Raw genomic sequence first — 23551 nt, forward strand, 5'->3', positions numbered from 1 at the left:
TTTTGTTGATGAGGAAAGTGCCTATCTAGTTGGCACTTTGAGGGAAAAAGTAATATATTCAAAGCAATTTTCAAAAATATGAAATAGGTAACTAAAATAATTATTGTCAATAAAAAAAAATGTTGCTGGGTCAAATAAATTTAAAGTATAATATATGGTTCCATATAATATATTATTGATACTGACATTTAAAAAAACAGTTTGCGCGAAAATGTAATTATAATTGTTTGAGATTTAAACGAAATTTATTAGTAGCGAAAAATTGCAAATTATTTTTCAATTATAAATTAATAAAACATTTTTTTCATATCTTATATTTGTAAATGTAATTAAAAAAATGCTCATAATTTAATCTATCTTAAAAAAAAATTATAACCACATTATATTATATTTGAAACTTTCTCCAAATGTTAGAATTCAAATTTTCCGTTTGATGTATGGCAAAAGAATTTTATACTTCTTGAGTTATTTATAACCATACAATTTTTTTTGATTTTAATTACTTGTTATAAATAATTGTTGATTAAAAATGTTTTTGCTGGGTCAAAAGGGTTGAAAATGAATGCAATGCAAAAGTATTAAAGATAATATGCTGGCATAATTTTTTTTATTTATTTAAAATTAAATTTTGTCAAAATTCATAAAAATCATGAAAATGCAACTTAATAACGTAATTAAAAATGTAGAAAGTGATCAACTTTTATAGCTTAGGATTGAAAAATGTAAAAAAAAGTTTTTCATAAGTAGTTGAATTGCAACCAAAATTCATGTTTTCAAAAATGTGTTTCAGGAAAAGACGATTACTAAGTTTACTGTAATTTGGGGCGTTGCACGTTTAGTACTTTTAAATAGTACAACGCAAATAAATAAATATAGGTACGAAATATTTAAATATCATTATGGCCTAATTGGCTTATATAATAAATACCTATAGATATTACCTATCACCACGCGACTTCAAAACAGCCAATTTAACATTATACCTAGATACAATACGTGGAATGCAAAATATAATTTTTCAATTAAAAACGATGCCACTGCTTACAATAATTATTACTAACAGAAAAATATATGCGTAATATAATTAAATCACTTAAATGCACATTTACAGCTACCTATGATTATATTATTATAATAAACGCGCGGTACAACATTGGACAACCTAACCTATTTTAGCATATCTACATTCTACTGTAAAATTGTATCAAGTGTAAATACTGTGTATAATCAGCTAGGGAATAGATTTATTTAATGTACAACGTACCTACCTACATAGAATACAAAAACATGTTTCTAAAACCGTTTAAAATAATTTAAATTACTTAATAAATATAAATTATTTTGAAATGTTTATGCTTTAAATTTATTGAACTATATTATATTTATAAAAATATGTTAAAAAGGAGGAAAGGACATATTATTATGTATATTAAAATGGATATAATAAGCGAATATACGTAGTTTAGATCTTTCATCTTTGCTTATGTTATTTTTGAATGTTGAGTTTCTGCTGTTGCAGCTTGCAGCAACCATGGACAGGGTATCAGATATAAGTGTCAAATACATTAAAATTTGCAATGTTATTTTGTCTTTTAAATTTTAATTGTAATATACTACATAATAAACTTCTAATATACTGTGTGTTTACCAATTTAGGGAACACTGCATTTTTCGGCCGGATTATCATGGAATAAATCGAATTTTTTTTTTACAAACTAGTGGTATATAAATACACATTTTCAGATAAATTTCAAATTTTTAACCCTCTCAGTACGCGCGTCTCAACGCAACTTTTTTTTATTTAATAGCAACCGATATTTTTGACACCAAATTTGGATAGACTGAATTTTTTTAAGTTGTTTTGAACAATAAACCATGACTCTAAAACCAAAATTAACTGAGTGAGAGCCATTCAAATTTTAATAAATAATAGGCACCTACCTAAATTTTTACAATTTATTATAAAATGCATAAAATCATTTATAATTATTTATTATTGGTTACTTTTTGAATATCCTTACGTATACAGTTGTAATCAATTTTAATTTTATATCCATATTATGTTAATCTTATTTATAAGACGTGTAAAAAAAAAATACGTAAAAATATTCAAAAAGTAACCAATAATAAATAATTTAAATGGTTTTATGTATTTAATAATGAATTGTAAAAATATATTATTTATTAAAATTTGAATGGCTCTCATTCAGTCAATTTTGCTTTTAGGGCCATGATTAACTGGTCAAAATTACTTTAAAAAATTCAGTTTATCCGAATTTGGTATCAAAAATACCATTAAAAAAAAAAATAAGTTGCGTTGTGCATGCGCGTACCGAGAGGGTTAATAATTTGAAATTTATCTAAAAATGTGTATTTATATACCACTAGATTGTAAAAAATATTCGATTTACCCCAACATAATCCGACCGAGAAATTCAGTTTTCCCTAGATTGGTGAACACACGGTATATACCTACTATATTGTCGATAGACGAAGACGTCGTTGTGTAATTGCCTTAACAGCTGCTATTATCTGTATAAACATACAATATTACAACGCACTATCATGTACATATATTAAAACGTGTATGCGTGTGTGTGGTGTATATACTGTAATAACGACGTGTTCATAATATTATAAGTAACTACCTATGTAGTACCTACATATTATATATATATGCGTTCCGGTCAAAGGATGAACGATGATATATTGTGCCGGTGAACGTGTATTTTATGGTCGCCTCTTCCCTCCAAGTCTCGCACAAGGTATGGGAGGTACGTTACATGATTATTATTATTATTATTATTAGTACACTACACTGTTCGTCTTACACTCTTACGATTGTTTTCGTTTTAATTACCCGTCTAGAGATCACGGTCGCCAAAACCAGTAAACCGGATGACCCGAAAACGGTTATATGTATGACGTGTTATTGTACTCCTGCAGTGTGTTATGTGTACGCCAACCGTGCTGACGTACCTATATTGTGAAGAATAAAGAACAGATGCATTGTAATTTTTTTTTTTCGTTCTACGAGGTTATAAAACTGTAGGTATTAAGATATAATATTATAGACATGTAAATTCCATAGATTTATAATTATTTTAAAGTTTACAAACTACATTGTAACCTCAACTTGCTGCAGGTAACAATATGTTGCAGCTGACAGCATATTGGCACTTTAGTACCTATACATTCTATAATGTTAATTAGAACGATTTTATTTTATCAACTTAGGTTAAATATTATAAATGATACATAATAATTATTAATTTATGTACCTACTATTATGTTATTATATTTTGTGCAGAGGTAATTAAATCATGTATCCCAATAAGAAAACATTAAAAAAATTGGTACACTTCTTAAAATTGAGACCTTCCCTCTTATTCCACACGCACGCTCGAAAATACTGATTGCGTTGATGTAGCTGGATCAATGAATCAATTAATAAGATAATATTCTGTGTTGAAAATAATCTTTTGTGTGACTGTGTAAGTGTTTCTATAACCTATTTATATATTTTATACTATTGTTTATCATATATACCAATTTAGAACACATAATAATATAATATTAATTACAACTAATGCAGTATGCATACGCGTCGTATTGATAGTTTTGAATTACAACTTTGAACTTATATGGAACATTATTGTATATTAATATCACATATAAAATCTTAGTAGGTATTACCTACTTACTGGGTACTGGCTGCTGGGAAAAAAACCAAACAAATTCAAATATAAAAACATTAATAGGTTATTAAAATGACCTAAATTTAAAATTTGTTTTACCTTTATTTCGGATGTTACGTCCCCAAACTATAATATACCAATTATTAAACACGCTGGTGAAATTCCTATATAATTATAATTTAATAATTTATAGTTATCTACGATATTTTTGTTTTTTAAATCCATCATTCACACCAAAACTAATATTAACAATATTAATGACCGTACTATCAAATGAGTGTGATATTATTTTTTATTTATACACCGTGATGTGTAATGTGTATATAATATACGTAATACATTCATAGCGTTAAATGCGATATTTAATTACTATATAGTATAATATGTACTGACGCGAAAAACAAAATTAATTATACTTCTTCCTGCAACGGTATAGTTTTATCGTACTTATACTATTGTAATTTTTATTAAAATTGAATAATATTATATTCACATTAATAATAAGTGGGTTAATCGTGGCAGTCCAGTAAACGTTATTATATGAACTACATATTATATGCGTGTACTGCAGGCGGAAATATAATACCCGTTGTGTCTACCGGCATTTTTAAAGATAAGAACTTTAAATAATAAATCCAGACATAATTGAATGGAAAAATTGGGCAACGGTAAATGCTACGGTGACTCCCACACCTCGATGGCATTGTGCAACAAAAGCATAGGTACGTGTGTACCTAATATGTTATATTATCCGGCAATACTCGGACGGACAACTGCACGAGCGTACAGACTAAAGACTTTTACAATAAAAAAATAATATAAAATATGGTAGGTAGAAGTACCCCTCGCAAATATAAAATATAATAGTACTATATAGCTTTACTCCATTAACGCGTTCAGTTCATCCATTTAGTCCGTTGTCGTAGTTCTACATGATAATAATTTCCGGTGACGAGCCTTAGTCGGTTAGTCCTGTGTTGTGCAAAGTATCGATCATTTTAAGTGCTGATGTCTTAGCATCGATACATAGGAAAGAATTATTTCGATTTTAGATAGAATGAATGCTTTATATATTTGTAATAGAGTAGAAGAGTCGAAGAATGACTTCCCCATGATTTGTGTGCTAGACATTTGAGGATATTCATTCTTATGAGCCAGTCTTTTCGGATAGTCTTGAGATGAGGTATCCACGTGTTTTTTGCATCGAACAGTATGCCTAATATTTTAATGTAGTTTTTCTTTGTTCTTTCTGAGTTTTTATTTTTATTTTTTTTTTAAACGGTGAAGAGTATATTATATTTTATACAAATGTGTATATAGACCATTCATTGGTAAAATTTATTTTTTAACAGTGTATTTAACCTTCAGTATTATCTCAATATCTTGCAATTATATAAATTATAACGCTATTGATACATGGCTGGAAAATTTTCCAAAAATAAAATCTCAAAATTCTAGATACCTATTGTGAAAAAACGGATAATAATCTACTTAAAAGTGCCATCGCCGGTGTAATATAGGTACCTAAAAATATACTATAGTATAACATATTATTATGTTATATACTAGTATATTTTTAAATTGTTTAACCCTCTTCAGTTTTGAAGTCATCACCAAAAGCAATATACAACACAGCATTTTTTAATTGTGTATGGTTCACGTATAAGGATTATTTCATTTCGTATTTATTGTTAGTGTTTTTAATCGATAGTATATACCACGAAAAATATTATCAAAACGTTATCGAGGTATAACAGAATCGATGGTACTTTATTATTAGTTTAAAAACAATTATTTATAATTAAGCTTAATACATAATATTATTTTTATTGCAGTTGATCGAAAGTATTATTTTTTCGTAAACAATATAGTAAAATGACCCAGTCAGAATCATCTTCGTCTTGAAAATGACAGCTAATGACCCACTCTCACCTGCATTCGTCCGATGTTATGGTTCAGTCAACATCACTTGAACACCATAATAAAATATCTTGCTGATCACTATACTTGCCATCTTATATTATATCTTACTGACTGGTCAATTGCGTAATTGTCAAAATATATATTTCCGGGGTTGCAAATTGATTTGCTGTTCCTTTTTCAGCTGGAGAAAAATATCTCATAAATTCAACTATAGACAGAGTGTCCCGCTCGTTAATGCGGCTCATTTACACGTTTTCTACACATTATCGTTTCACAGGTGCTACTATATTTGAGTCGGTGGAAATGTGCACGCAACATACATTTGTTGTGCATTTTAACGTTAAATGTTAATTATATAATATTGTGTGCAATAAATCTAGCTGTTCTATAAACTTTATCCATTTATTGAAATAAACACTCGTCGGATTTTTGACAAATGAGAATACGAGATAGATAGAAAGAGTATTGTAGGACTGCACATTAGAAGTTATGAGATAAAGATGAAAGGAAACTAGAAACAAAAAATTATAATAAATTAACAAGCTAAAAAAATTAAACCGAACACTTGGTATGAAAATCGATTATGCTGTAAAATTAAGTGAATAAAACAAAGTTTACAATATTATTATTTTATGTTAATTAAGATTAAATAAACATCAAAATAATCAATGAGTATATATAATACTATATATACCTATTGATTTTTTATACTTATAATTTTTATATTTTTCATACTTTTATATACTATATAAGAATGGTAAGGTAGTAAATCCATAGTTTTCGGGATTTCTTAGTGGATACTCGTATATTCACTATTTTTAGAAAAACTATTACTGTGATATTTTGAAAATTTAACCTCTCACATTCATCTCTGCCTTCAGCAATTTTAACTATTGAGATTTTTGGTTGTATGTTTGTCCATCTTAAGATTCTTAAGGCCCGACGATTGTAGTTAAATATTATTGGCACGGTGGACCGGTGTTGTACGATTAAGAACTTTTACCTTTTTAGCAACACGATTGAGAACGATTGTCGGCAGATCAAAAAAACAATATTTTGTACCTTAAAATCAAACGATTGAGAACGATTTTTCGAGCGACGTTGTCATTTATCTTAAATTTTAGAAATAATTTTTAGGGCTGGGATTTTGATCCAAGGACATATTTTTTTTTGATGTTTTGAAATGCTACTGATTAAAACTGATTATTTTTTTGTATTTTTTTTTTGCATTTCTTAACAAAATTCACCTTAAATTTGTTTATAAAGTGAACGAACATTTTTGCGATTAACTAAAGATTTTCGAAATGTTTGCTTTTGATTTTTTATTTTTTTAATCTTTAATCTTAAACTGACAAATAAAAATAAAAATATGTTGTAAATAAATATTAATTTTTTATATTTTAATCTTAAAAAATGCCTTAAGCTGACAAATAAGTGATAAATGTATTGATTTTACAATGATGTGTGTGTGTGTGTTTATTTTAATTTATCAAATTTAAGGTAAGTTTATTCTGTAACAAAAAACTCAAAGAAATATGGTAATTGATATCTATTATATCTATTGTATATTTTATTTATATTTTATATTTTTAATTAATGTGGCAGCGTTGCATAAAAGTTAGCAGGTTAAAACGTTCTCAATCGTGTTATTAAAAAAGGTACAGCCGATAAGGACCGTTCTCAGTCGTGTTCTACCCCTGTGGACTGCATGGATGCATCCGAAGAAGACGCACTATACAGATTTAGGTTCATTGTATGATTGTTAAATGGCAAAATTGAATCTTCTAAACTTGTCTCGTGAATCTGATTTAAGTACCTTTAAGTACCTCCGTGTTTAACCCAATCCGCTGCTCTTTTTTACGTTCTACATGCCACCACTTATTATTTAGAAAATGAGCCTCTAATAAATCAAATGAAGAATACCAACGTGAGCTAAAATTTTCAAAAAAAATTATATTGTTTATATTAATTATGATCATAAATCAAATACTATTAAGTTTATGAATATTTATATTTTTTTTCAATGTGGAGATGTTAATATTTTAGCCACGTGTGTATTAAATTTATTATCGTTAATTTAATTAATTACAAATTATATATAGGTACTTATGTTTAAAAGAACCTAACCGGTTAAGATAATAATGAAATAATAAAATATACATTAACGATAAGACGAATGATTTTTAGTTCTTCCCCGGATCGTATTAATTTATTGAATCAAATGATGACGGACATCGGGACGATAAAAGCACACACACATACACACACTTACCTACATGTAATATGCGTGAATATAAAAACATACCGTGTACAGTGTATGTCTTATGACATGGTCAGGTATAGCTGGGCGAGTCAATGACCTAAAATTCCGTGGAATGACGATGTCATAACGGTACTCGCTTGCCCAGTGTGTTCACGAGAAATGAAACATTCTAATGCCCTACCGTTTTTTTTTTTTATTATTATTCTTTATCACTAATGATTTATCCACTCATTTCATTAAAACGTTTACAGATACACGCTCAATGCTCATATAACTTTACTATTACGCAATATACAGCCCGAGAATACCACTTCTTCTGACACATCCGACCGGATATATTTATTATTATTATAATTTATAATAGCAACGAATGATTACGAATACGATAATAGTTTAATAGATTTATTTTATATTCGTATAAGGTTTGCTTTGTGGTATAATTGAATTGTCCACGTGATATATTTGAAAATAATTTAGTTGTTTAGCCATTTTTAATGGGGAAATTTTCGAAATTTTATAATTTAAAAATGAATCCTAAACTTGTGATTTTTTGACACAAAGAATTTTTGAGTATTTCCTGAATTGAAAAATACGTAAAAACGATGTACCTACTTACAGTATAATGTACCTAATATACTGAATTTTTGTATAATATGACGTATAATGTGTATTTCAATATTTTAGAAAATTTTAAATATAGTTTTCCGACATTCGGAAATTGCCTAACTAGACTATGTGGTAAGACGCACGTAATACACGGTACACCAGGGAGTGATAGTAAAATGCACCGATTACTGATTGGTTCAGTTGAACTGCGACTGTATTATAATAATTTATTTGAAAGATTCGATTAAATTTTAATGACATTTTGTATCATGATGTAACGTGCATTTAAACGAATTTTGGTTGCAAACCGTGTAATGCACTATATTATATAGGTAGGTATATCGAGTTGAAAGGAAAATTAATTTGATCTGTTATTCAACACTTGAAATATATAAACGATAGGTGTTTATATACCACGGTATGCGTGTAATCTATTATAATCTCAATAATAGAGTCGAGCCGGTTACCGAATATATTATTTTCTTCAAAGACGCATATAAACGAGAACTATGTCACTGTCTTTGCAGATTACGTGGGCCGTGTACAACCGGCAACAGTCTTTTTTTGCTTTGTCAAAGCAATAAAAACAAGAAGTGAATAGGACTCAATAGGTAGGTACGTATATAATATCATAGTACACGTCGTGTACCTATACAGTTTGTATTAGTAGCCAATTTGTGTCGTTATTGTATAACTAATTGATAACACTATAACAGGGAAAAATGAACCTCACATGTATTGTGTGTATATATACACATATATATGTGTTTTTATATACATGTAGGCGTGAAAAAAAATTAAGTGGATTAAAATAGTCGTATACTATATAATAGTATACGACTAATAAAATATATAATAATATAATAGCATAATATATAATATAAAGTAATAAAATATATATAATAATATAATATAATATAATATATACTAATACGTACGAAAACATAAGAATAAGTAGATAATCTATTATAATGTAGTTTTAAAATTTCACTTTTTTTACTTAACACACGCTCACCGCTCACCTAAACCTATAATATAATGATATTAGATCTAGATTTTATTTTTACATTTTTACCACCGAGATTGAGACCTTGTACAGAATGAGGGAAATATTCGAAAGATTATACTATAGTGTCATCCTGGACTGAAGGTAAGCAAATAAGCGATACGCCAATACCTACGATTAGAGCAAATGCGATGCGTGTAGAATATTTTCTTAGAATAACAATGAGAGACTTAGATAGTTGGATGGTTGTTGTTCGAATCGGGAAATTGTAAATTCCGTCCAGGAAAATATCCAAGCAAAAAAACTAAAAAGGTACATGTAAATTCCGTCGGGAAAATAAATATTTTTAAACTAAGCGTTCCGTGACTGTATGACGCGTTAACGCGACTGTATTGTTCGCTACGCAGGGTGTTATATAATATAATATAGTATTTGGAACTTTTAAAGTTCCAAGTTTACGTCAGGGGCGTCATTTGGGGGGGGGGGGGTGACAGGGTGTGCGGTTGCATCCCTTACTTTTAGAATGTTACAATTGGCCTGCGCCTTACTGAAGCCTAAAATAATGCACGAGCCACGAATGCACAATTATTTATATGATTATAAAATCAAATTGTAATAACCGGTCTATAATGTATGGAAATAATTGAATGCAAGATAATATACATATACTTATGTATATCTATTTTTATGTGGCCTGGTGAAATTTCAAAATGGCCTGCTTGAAACTTCGCACACTCGAAAAAAACCTGAAATGACGCCCCTGATTTACGTACACTGAACAATCGTATCAGACGACAATCGATATAGATCAATATGTAGAAAATGTGGCTCATTATTTAGGGGATTTCGACAAAAAAAAAAATAATAATATGAAAGGAATTTGATAATATGCTAATTAATAATTATTGATTATTGATTATATATTGACTCTTTTATTACTATAAATATTACTATTTTTACTATTTTATTTTTATTTTGTATATTATGTACATGACATGTTGTAATTATTGATTATGATTGTATTTTTACTATTTTTATTATTATAAATATCACAATTTTTACTATTATATTTTTATTTTTCGGGCGGAATTTACATGTACCTTTTTTTACCTGTATTTTTTTAGGTGGAATTTACATGCGCCCGTTCGAATCGATGTAAGGGACACGAATCATGGTCTTTTGGTGCATTATTGAGTTACAAGAGAAACAATTAAAGAGAATAAAATAAAAATATCGATAAAATAGTATCGGTAGGTAAGTACATAAAAAAAGTACAATTAATGACACTTATGACATTACATTACGTTTTTCGAAAACAATATTATATGAACCTGACTAACTTATCTATGTTCGATTAATTATTTTGCAGTATTTTATAAATTTTAAATTCCATCCATTTTAGCATTAGGAGTGATTAGGATATCTTAATTTTATGAATCATCTTATCATATTATATTAATTTAAATTATCGTAATATTCGTCATTTTATTTAAATCAATTTTCATAAAATCATATTGTAGGTACCAATCTTATATTCTTTACTTTATACGAGTAATTTACACGTAGTTTATTGGTTAAATCGTTATTAACAATATTATACCTAAAAGTAAAATTCTAAAATGTTTTTTTCATTTAATAAGAATATCTCGATCTGCATAAAACTAATGCAAATGACAAAATTGTGTTATTAAACGTTTCATATAAGATTTGATTTACTTGAGTGAAGATGTTTATTGACTTTGACACTACTTTATGGTTTAAACTCTATATTTAATTTTTAATTTTAAGATGTCAAACTATAAGTTTTTCGTAAATCGGTGTTGTCAGCAGAGAAGCTAGCTAATCTTCAGAGCATTTTTACCAATAACTAAAAAACTGTTAACGACAATTTTACATTTTTGACTTTTTACTAATGAATTGTATCATATTTTGATTTTACAGCGTGTTGTAAAAGTTTATAACTTTTACACTACAATATATATAAATTATATATATTTTATACAAACATATTATATACATTATAGGTATACGGTATACATTTTTCTCAGTACATCAAGCTCGTAACGTGTATAGTCCCACGAGTTAATCTACTTTAAATAAAATTATCACTAAACAATTTAAAATACTTAAATAAACGTTACACGGTAAATAAAATGATAACAATGAATGTTTTCGAACAATTGTCGGTAATGCAAAAATATTGTACACATACTACCGACCAATTAAATTCATTACAATTGCATGCACATTATTTATATTGGTACAACTTTTTATCGTGTGAATTAAATCTAACGAGTTTAGTTATAATATAGGTATGATGAAAAATTAACAATATTAACTAGATACTTGCTGATAAGTGATAAGAATGTTTCAATTAAATTTTAAATTATATTTTTCACAACTATGGTTAAATAACAAACATCATAATTATTATTTCAACGTAAATAGTTTTCTACACGTGCGTAAAACACGACACTCATAATAAATTCAAAACCTCCATCAAGTGTATTGTAGTTTATTATATTTTCAGAATTTTGGACAGTATAAGCACCTACGTGCGCAAATTAAAAATGCATGCAAAACAAAATGCACGATGGTACGTGCTACTATGTATAGAGTGTAATAACTAGGTTTACGCGTGACCCAGTAGTAGTAATATGAATATTGATTTTTCGCATAATATCGACGAATTCGTTTGATGCCAAACTCTAATCATAGACAACAATATTATGACGCATTACGGCGACTTACATGCATTTATTTATGCGGAATGTGAATTTTGGTTCAAATCAAAAATTTAAATAATATACGAAAGGTCGTCATCGTTCTAAATACCATTATGATACGATTCACAAAAACGCATCACGCACTCACGAAGGAAAAGAAAAAAATATATTTATGTATTTTTTTCTGACCATATCAAAATATAATAATACGTCGGTATTATACACTTATACATATATAATACATACGTAGTGGGTTGTGGGTAATGGGTATATAATGGCGCGAATCTTAGTCGCTACATTTTACGACCGATTTAACTCTTCAACGGATTATCCGAAAACCTGTATTTCTGCGTCGGTAGCAGAATAAAGGTATGTATTTTTAAATAACTGGTCATTTCCATAAGATAATATGTGTAATATTATGCAAAAACCGACGCGTGCGAAAAACTACTTAAGGTCCACAATACACTACCGTGGTGGTTGTAAGATTGTGTACGTCGCATGTAGGTACACATATATATATATTTTTTGCCAATTTCAGGTATGTTTGTGTTGTTATGTAGGTACAGCTTTCAGTCTTAAAAAATTTAATTCTTTCGTTCAACAAACGCGAAAGATGTTCCCATATATGGTTACATTCACATAATTTCCCTATAGTAATAAATTTATTTAAAATAGAATGATTTCTATAATTTTAAGTATATACCTATCTATAGTAAGTATATCACCATGCAGTGGTGATAATGTGGTTAAAGTCCACATTTTGAACACTTATATTGTTTATTTATGGACTTATCATATGGCTATACAAACTTATTTTACTAGTTATATTTTCATATACGAGAACCAACAATTTTTCTGGAAATTTTATTGTTAATAAGCAGATGATTTTTTTTGAAAATTTTGATGTATTAATCTTTAAATTTGAGTTCTCTTTTAGTAAACATACATTTTAATATCTCGGAAATTACCTGTTCGATTTTTGAATGAAACACAATTATTTTTCTAAAAACCATTTATTTAACAATTTATGTGAGAAAAGGGTGGTCTTATCTATTAAAAAAAATAATAAAAAAATAATAATTGGTAACGCCACAGCCCGTAGGACATTCATACTTAATGTATATAATTATTGAGTTTTTCAAAATGCATTAAGTATAGGTACCTTCTAATACATTAAAGCCCCATAATTTAAATTTGAATAAAATCATAGTAAAAGAAGGGGCTGGTTTTAATAGAAGGCAAAGTAAGGCATTTGTCCAGGGCCTCATACATTCTGCATTCAAGTGCCTCGTGCTTAAAATTTACATTGAAAAATATTTTATATGTAAATCGTATAGAATATAGGCTATAGCCATAGCGTATAGGAGACTATGGTTATTGGTTGAACAAGATTTGCATAGGGCCTCTCAAAAGGTAGCGCCGGCCCTGGTAAAAGGAAAATATGTGAGTGACATATGATGCTTAAGCAATTGATGGATTATACTTTGTATACTATAACAATGCATGTAGATATAAGCAGAGACGAAAGACGTACTCAGCACTTTAACCTTTAGATGTAAATATTTACTTACAACCTCTGTCATTATAAATATAAGATATTGAAAATTAAAAATTGATTTTATGCATATAATGATTGAATAGGAAAATTTATTCAACAATGAAAATTAAGCAGTTAGATATTTACTGAATTGCAATAAGCATTTACCTATACTATTAGAAATCAATTGTGTATAGTATTAACACTAAAGAAAAGGAAAATAAAACTAAATTTAAATAAAATAATATGAAAGAAATATAATGAAATAGTATGTCTAATGATTTGAGAATAAAATGTGTTCATAACATATTATTGTAATAATAATAATAATAATATAATATAATAATAATATTATAACATGTATTATTGAATAATATTCGTAAATAAAACGCAAATAAATTCATGACAAAAAAAATGCCGTCGGGAAGATCGTCACATATATAGCCCCACTATTATATTATTAAATATAATATTATATGCGTCGCTGCATCTCATGTGTCTAGTTGTAGGTATTGATAAATAAATGGACAATGTCATTGGAATCAGTCGTCAGGGTAGTTTTGTTCGGTTTTTAGTAGCTTATAATCGCAATAACTATTTGATTTACTAGGAATCTAAAATAGAGTTTATTTGTATATATGTATATATGTATATATACGCACGTTGTAAATACACATTTGTACTGAATTATTAATAATTCGATTGTATAAAAAACAAAATAAAAAAGGAAATCGATTTGGTGCATCCATTTAAATTCGCTGTACCTATATAATATCATACAGCCATATAATAGGTGTAGCCGTGCAGGTACAACATCTATCGGCCGAAAACTGTGCGGTTTGGACGAATCAAACAGCAATTTTAAGCCTCTCGGATAATGGCGAATAGAACGAGTTTCACTGCGCGGTCGCCGGAACGACCAAGTGCTGGATCTCGATCTTGCGATGCATAGTCCGAGCATTATCCACGTATTATAAATAATCTGTATATATCGTCATTACTTATAAAAACATTGTGCAGAAATGGATAATAATATAATAATAGACATTATAATGTGCGGGTACACACGGAATCTTGGTCGGATGAAATATGTAGCAACGTATATACATATATAATAATATTATATATAGTCATCGAAACGCATTATATGTATTATATTATTATTATTATTATCATGCGATGTTATTATACGCATTAAAGTGTTGGACAAGACCAAAAAGACCGCCAAACTTGTAAAACGAGTGAAAACTAAGATGGCCACAATAAACACCTATATATTATTATTATTATTATTATTATTACACACCTGCACATATTTATTATACAGTACAAAGACCCGGTTAACGCGTATAAACTTTGATAATAATATAAAGGCAGTTTCCGTTTTTTCGATTTCAAAGACGAGCGAAGTTAAATTTTATAAATATATTGTATTAAATTAGGTTCCAGGTGGCGGCGGCAACACGTTAAAATGTACAGATCTATATCTACATTGTATAAAGATTTACACCTGGCCAACTACAGACATTTTACGACTGCATGCGATGACTGACACGACCTCGCGACGACACGATAATGTTATTTGAATGTGATTTATACGCTATGGACTCTCGTCGTAATGTATACTGCAATATAATAATGCACAATAATGATGCCATAAGCACAACTATATAGAGGACCAAAATATGATTATAGCTATAGAGTTTATTATTAGATTTTACAAGCGTAGTAGCGATGAATTAATATTGATTTTACAAAGATGACGTGTTTTTAAATTTTGTGTCTGTCACCGCCTTCAGGATACTAGTAGCTGTAGCTCCAGTCATCTACTTCAATAACTTTTTGCGATGGGGAAGTGATTTTACAGTTGGTGCTTTTTTTGAGAGATAAAAAGTAAAAATTCTTAGATTTTTTCCAAATAATTTAAAAAAACAAAAATTGGACATTTTTAGGGAGTATCAGATTTTGACAAAATTGAAGTTTTTCCTTAATGTTTAGATTTGTATTCACTGTATACGGAATAATTTGACACTTTTCATATACAGTGAATACTCTCTATAACGAATCTGAAGGGACCATGTGATTTCTTTCGTTATTGAGAGTTTTCGTAATAGAGAGTAATTAATAGGTTTTAAATCGAACCAACCATTATAAGTTAATTAAATGTTATTTACGTAATATAGAGGTTTTGGTTGTAACGAGTTTTGTTATAAAGAGTTTTCACTGTATTTTATAGACTTTGATCTTTACTATTTTTCTTTCTATTAATCATCAACAATATAATAACAAGCGGTAAAAAATATTGAAAATTAAATTCAAAGTTCCTCGTCGTGTTTTTCCGTGAATGCGAATAAATTATAAATCACGTCGACAAGTAAAAATGGGAGATATTGATCGACGAGTGAATGGTTAAAATTATTAAACTTGCGTAGACACGTATATCAATTTTCCACAACGTCGTAGTTATCACGCGGCCGTATAAATTATAACAACAATACGCACTTGAATTGTGCCGGCTGAATACCGATGATGGATGCCGCGATATATAGGTCTGCCACGTGCCATAGAACCTGATATTATAATAATAATAGTATACGTTATTTATGTTGCGGCGAACGAGAGGGTGGCGAGGGATCTACATAGTAATAAAACACGTCGTGTCTATCCAATGAAACGATTCGTATATATTTTCTTTTCATATTATTATCATAGTATCTCATCGAAAATAGGCTTTAGAGGCGTGAACAACTTTTTCTTCTGGGAGGTGATAGACAATTATATAAATTGATGGTTATAGTTAAATACAAATAAAACGAATGTACATGTAGTATACTTATTAGTTATTTAATTAATTTAGGAATAGTTAATTAGGTATGAAGGTAAGAGGTGGCTAAGTTTTAAACTGACGCTTATTATCAACATTTATCGATTCGTTGATATATAAGAATAACTTTTATTACATTTATGCATATAATATTTATTTATTTATTTTCATTTTTAACCGACGACGCCGCAGGAACTGCTTTCCGTTTTTAAAAATTGTATCATTTTAACTACTCAAATACGTCCATAATGTTACTGGTTATATTTTTAGCAGACTCCAAATATGTTCGTAATAATTGTATCGTTATTAAGTTAATTCTTAATTTATTCACCTCATCCGCTTTTTAGAAATATTAACATAATTCAAATTCATTCATAAATGTTTGAATGAAATTCATATTTTTATATCAAATAGGAACATAAAAACAATAAATCAGTTATCCAGAAAAAAATTACAATCATTGAAGACAATTTCAGAAAATTCTTAACATCGTAACGTGGCGTTGAATGTGTTACAAGAATTTAATTTCGTATAGAGATGGAGATATTGGCGTTTAAAAATCAACCAAATTCAAAGTTAGTATAGGCACCACTGAAAAAAGTTTTTATTAAAAAAAATGTTAATTTAAAAAATGAAAATCATTAGGAAATGCAAACAATTAAGACTTTGAGAAACATGGACTACGCAGATTTTTGTTTGAGATATCGAGTCTTACTATATTTTTATGAATACAAAACAATATTGCAAGCTATAGAAGTGTTTATGTTGATTGTTGGCGAATAAACAATACAGGAACAGATGGCAGTATTGTGATGAACAGTTCCCACCCGTTCCTGGTTTTTAAACAGAAAAAAATAAAAATAAAAGGCTATACATGTGTAAGTCATAAGAAACAGACACTGGATCGCAACTAATAACAGGCGCTTAAAACTATGAAAATTAAAATTAAAATCCACTTTCTTCGCAGTCATCTGCGGAATTGGCGCAGAAAGTTAAACGAAAAACAGTATAAAGTAACTGACAGGTAATTGAACGGGTAGTTATGGATTTTATATTGTCTGATAGTAGTAGTTATAAACAGAATAAATCGGTTCTGCGTGTCGGCGCAATGTGGGCGGCGATAACAGTTGTCAAGCTACGACATTGTACATCATTATACACCTCCACGAGCAAACAGGTCCTTTATTGTTTCCCGGACCGCCACGCCACCTCGTCTCGTCATCGCGGCCGACATATTATTATTATTATAGTTTTTACTATAACACTTTTATGGGCATATAGTCACTTCACTGCAGGTACCTGTGTATATGCATTGTATATAGTACACAACAATAATACTATAATTTATGCCGGAAAAACGAATTCGGTAAAATTAAGTCTCTCCACAGGTCACCTACATACCTAATGCATACGTTATATATATATAATATCTTGTATTCGCGTGTATAAAATATGTAGAACTACTCGTATAGTCAAACACACATACTTAAATATAATATCACACGCGGGTATTATTTTATAATAATAATAAATAATATACTGTTATAAATAGGCGCACGCGGAGACCACCTGCACCGCATTCTTGTCACGCCGTCAATTTGTCGCCGTACAACACAATTCACGGAAATGAAACCGTCGTAATATAATAATATTATAATAATCGATACTATTCGAGTTCCGCCAATTTATCGGTTTTCACTAGTCCAATCAGCCGGTAAAGTGTTCGTCGACAACACGTCAAAAACGGTCGTGATCATTATTATTATTATTACACATAGGTATACCAATGTAGGTAATTGTTAGCAGCAGGTATCGTTTTTTAGGTAAATATCGTTTATTGTATGTTTGTATAGGCGGAAAATCGGTTATGTAAAATATATTGTTATATTCTGTATCTCGTGTACCTATATATATATATATTATATATGCGTTCAGTTCGTCAATGTGATGTTTACTAAAATATGCTCGAGTATAGTATAATGTAACGTTACATATTGTGTACAATAGTATGTACTACGTGTGTAGTAGGTATAGGTAATGTATTTCGCTGGGTCTATCCGTGGTTTGTATAGGAAAAAAACAGAAAGACGAGTGTACTGATTGGGTTTACTATATATCGTAGTAATGATTGGATCTAATAAATTATAGGCGTAGGAGTTGGAGAGTATAATATTATGTGTATTTCTGCAGATTTATCAGCTTTGAGTACATAACTAATAACTTATTGTTAATCGATATTGTTGCAGTGGGTACCTATACGCCGTATATAATATTTGTTCACGAATAAAACATAATAATTTTTCAATTAAACATCAAATACAGTTTATACAGATACTTATTACTTATAGGACTTTTTTGCTGTACTCGGGTATTTCAAACCATTATAAGATTATTATATAATAAGCCAAACTTTTCTAAATAGATTTTCCGACGTATGAGCTTATGACTGAAACGAACAACGGGAAACAATAAAGTATATTATTTATTAGAAATTGGCTTAGTAAATATTATTGTTATAAAACAAACACATCAATAACAATAATAACTATGGAAAAACAAAACTTTCGATTTAAAATATTGTTTTCCATATTTTTATGACATATAATTCATCATAATATTCTTAGCCGTTTTAAAAATATTACGTCTTAGTATTAACCATTTAAAATTACAAGTATAATATACTTATAACTGAAATGTTCAAGTTTTCTCCTATTGATATAAAAGAGTTATATAAAAGTAATAAGGAAAACGGAGCGAAGCTTCATACAATCATATACGCATGCAGTGCTGTATCATTATACTATTATGTTGCACATATACCTACGTTTAGGTATAGTATGGTAATGTCTTGTAACGATAAATTTAAAAGTTAAATAGCGTTTAAATTTCACTCAACGTTAAGCTACTCGTATACAATTTAATTTTTATTTGAACTGGGCTCTTACCTAACAAATGTGTTCCATGCCTCAAAAGTTAAAATATAATATATCATTTCGATTCAAGGCGATAAGCGTATGCGCATATTACTGTAACACACGATTTCCTGTGGCTGAGGTAGGTACATTCAATATTAACATTATAATTCAAGTACTGCTATAATATGGTATTATGGTCTACAACGATCTGTGTGGTTGGGCGAAATACAATATAATATATTATATCCACATATAGGCACACACAATAACTCAACCACCTGCAGGTTTGATATAAATTGTAATATGATGATTTTTAGAATTTTTACCTCGATATTTTAATTTGTTTTTATTTGCGACCATTTTTAAGTATAATCTAAATTTATTGTCTTGTGTAAATAAAATAACACAGTCTTGTAGAAATTTGTTTCAACGTTCGCCAAATTATATACTTATCTACGTAGACACGCAAGTTGACAGTGGTGTACATAGCCAGTAATTTTTAAAGAGGCGTGTCCAACATTCGATAGTTACTTTTTTATTTAGTATCTACACACAAGTATATTTTATTTTATAACTGACAGATTAGTTACAAATTTATTTTATGCAGGGAGGAGTTTTGGCCACTGCGTGCCATGCGATAAATGTCAATCTATCTAGTCAGTATTATGCATATACCTAATATTTAAATAAAGTATATATAGGTAATTTCTGAGTTCTCACTAAAATAATAATTTTTAAAAGTATCTATTATACAAATACCGATATTTGATAATAGCAATATGCCTAGATTCGAAAACATTTTTTAACTTTTTAATTTAAAAGTAGGAATCTTCCCCCCTCCCCTGACACTCTTCTGCGCGGTGCTACTACTATTAACATTAATTTAATAATTATAATATGTTTGTATTAGCACACGGATTTTATGTATTACTTAGACCTATACAATTATTTGATTTTAGTTAAATTGAATCTATCTTATATACTTACAGGTTTTTGATATTTTTCTTGTGCATTTTGATCTGTGGATGATGGTTATACGAGTTAATGAATAAGTTTCTGAAACAAAAAAACATTTATTTAATTATTTTAGTAATCAATTAGATAATATACAATATATGTATAGTGATCGCTGTGCAAGACAAGACAATCGGTATACCACAACCATTGTTTAAATAATAGAGCACGTTATTCTTTGCAATTTTGAAACGTATTCGAGAAAGATGGGTTATAAACTTATAAATAAGTTAAAAGTTAAACACTCAATACTCAAATCTTTACTTTAAGATAAAGTATGATATTTTATTCATATAATTTTAACATCAAAATATTTAAACATATACGAGTAGTCGTAATAAGGGGGTTTTATCGACTCCATCGTTTTAATATAATTTCGCCAAATAATTGTTTATGTATATTCCACTGACTGTCCAATAACCGATACAAACATTTCATAAAACAATTCAAACATTGTCGTCTAAAAAGGACGATATTTATTGAAATAGTAAAATCTCATATTTTTAAATAGATTTGTATAATATAATATTCAAAATAATAAAAATACAGTTAATTTCCTGTTATTTAAATGATTATCAATAATTGTTGTAAATAATAATATAAGTAAAATATAGTGATTTAAAGCCAGTTAATTTAATAGCCAAACATTTGGCTATAGTACCTATATGGATACATTATACCGATTGTATAATTTATTTCCAATAATATATTAAAATGTATAAATTAACTACCCTGGGGTTTGGATTACTACTTATCTCGTACTCATGTGTAAATTTGACACGCAAATAATTATGATGTAAAGAATTTATTATTTATCAATACAATTGTATCAGTATTTAAAACAAATATAAGCCATTGCAGTAAATCATAAATCATTATCGATATTATAGCTATAGAACATTTGAATTTAGTAAAAATTAAAAAGGGTTTCCTTCTTATTTCATGCCATCTTTTTATATAACTTTTTTAAATGTTTTATTATAGTCTTAAACATTATGTATTTTCCGTGTTAATCTTAAATTTGTACTTGAAAGTTGTAAAACATTCCTTATCGTTTTGCAGATATAATGGATGATCTGGTACTATGCGGACTGTGGACTGGTACTAAATGAAAAATATGGTATTTAGATAATAGGTACACGGTAAGGTAATTAATGATATTTAATTTTAACTTATACTCTAGCAATCTGTTTCAAACTTTCAACGAATGTTAAGCATATTACGTAAAGTCTACTTATTTATATTTATTTCGTTTACTTCGTATACTTTCATAAATATCACTTGATCTTCTGCAGCGGATATTTAATGATTACCGATTGGATGTAATGTTGTTTAGTTGATTGGTTCTTCATTTTTAAAAGTTTCGAAGCACGTGAAAAAAATTAGGTGCACCCACTTGCAATACCAATATAATTGTATTAATTAGTAGGTGTCTAAGTTTTTTTTATTGCAAATTAAACAAAACATTAAATCAGAATTATACCCATAGTAAATAGAAACTAACATATTGTTATCCTGTAATTCCACGCTGTATTATGTATGTATTAACGTACGTATATGGACATATGGTATACGTATCTACATCGGAAGCCGCACAAGAAAGGTAAGTTACAAATAAGCTATAGGTACCTATACAAAACAACTGTTGCTTTATAATATCTTATATGTACCTATATATAAGCAATTAAATACTTTTGTCTTTTGTGTACAGCACAAAGATAAATCTGCAGCAATTGTTTTATCTAAGATCTTATAAAAAAATTAATTATTTCGTTATTTTTTTTTTACATTCATACATTCATACAGAATTGAAAATAAAATAAAAATTACTCGTGACTTGATGTATACTTATATATAGTAGGTATTATGTATATACAATATTCTCTGCATACCTAACAATATATTATTGTATTATTTTACTTGCTTGGCTTGTTATTAATTAGTAGTATAATTAGGTAACATCGTGTAGAATTATTGAAAAACACGATGCACTATATACCTCTATAGGTATTAGGTTCCCAAATTTAAAGTGACTTTATGTAAACGAAATCAAAACCTCACGGAATAAGTATTTATATTTTATACATATGTATCATATGTATTATATTATTATTAGTATATAGGTTAAATTTATAAATTCATTAATCTAAAAACGAAATATTTGTATGAGAAATTAATATTAAATATTAATATTAATTATACAAAAACATGCAATATATTTCGATTGGTATAGGTACTTTAATTTTAAACACAAATCGCATTATATAATTTATCAGCTTTTTTTGAAAATATTATGTTTAATTTTTTTGTCAAAGACAAAGAAAATACCTACAGAATTATATCGAGTAACGTTACTTATAGTATAGTGATTTTTTTTCCAATCTAAAACAATACAATATTCTTACGTGTCGTAAGGAAAAAAATCAATACTAATTACTATAATACTGTTAGATAATATCAGACTGAACTCGGTCGTGCACGAAACAACCAAAATACGAATCATTTGGTTTATTATCATTTTTTTTTTTTATACGTATGTACCTACCTATAGGTATCATCTGGTATATAATATTATACAGACATCTATCACGCCTGAGGTCCTTTACGCCGTATATATAATATTTATCCTATTGTGTATTACGAAAGGGAAAACTCTATAATTTCGGCAGATCGTGAATCTGCATGACGCATTGGATAATGTATGATATTAGATATATTATACCATTATTATTGAGTATAGGTTTATGGACCAGGTACTATATTATAATACTCTTCATTCACGCCACTTACTATAACTATATACGCGAGCTAGGTCTTGTAATGATCTTGTTTTAACACCAAATGTATTGTTGCGCACGACGGAAATCGCCCTTCGTATAGATTTTACATAATATAATATGAATTAGCACACATATTTTATATCTCTATAATATGAGCGTGTGTATAGATTATGATTGTACAGAACTGAATTTAATCTCCTTCGAAGGCGTCAATTGTATTGCTACAGGCTATAAAAACGTTATAGCTGATGATTTT

General features: G+C 28.5%; 1 protein-coding gene and 1 long non-coding RNA gene across 2 annotated transcripts in view; one reads left to right on the forward strand and one right to left on the reverse strand.

The window, feature by feature from the left end:
- The window catches only part of haf (leucine-rich repeat and fibronectin type-III domain-containing protein hattifattener), a 51883-nt gene that overhangs the window by 9555 nt on the left and 18777 nt on the right, over positions 1–23551 (reverse strand). The window contains exon 2 of the mRNA XM_089216377.1: positions 20489–20557. Coding sequence (XP_089072503.1) covers positions 20489–20514 — 26 coding nt within the window. The 5' untranslated portion in view covers positions 20515–20557. The remainder of the gene's footprint in view (positions 1–20488; positions 20558–23551) is intronic.
- LOC149062510 (uncharacterized) lies at positions 2687–3184 on the forward strand. The gene is made up of 2 exons (XR_016189710.1): positions 2687–2774; positions 2869–3184. It is a non-coding gene; the product is annotated as an uncharacterized LOC149062510 (long non-coding RNA).

This window comes from Diuraphis noxia, unplaced genomic scaffold (assembly GCF_037042655.1).
Source record: "Diuraphis noxia isolate RWA-SAM2 unplaced genomic scaffold, SU_Dnox_SAM2 contig0001, whole genome shotgun sequence".
NCBI lineage: Eukaryota > Metazoa > Arthropoda > Insecta > Hemiptera > Aphididae > Diuraphis > Diuraphis noxia.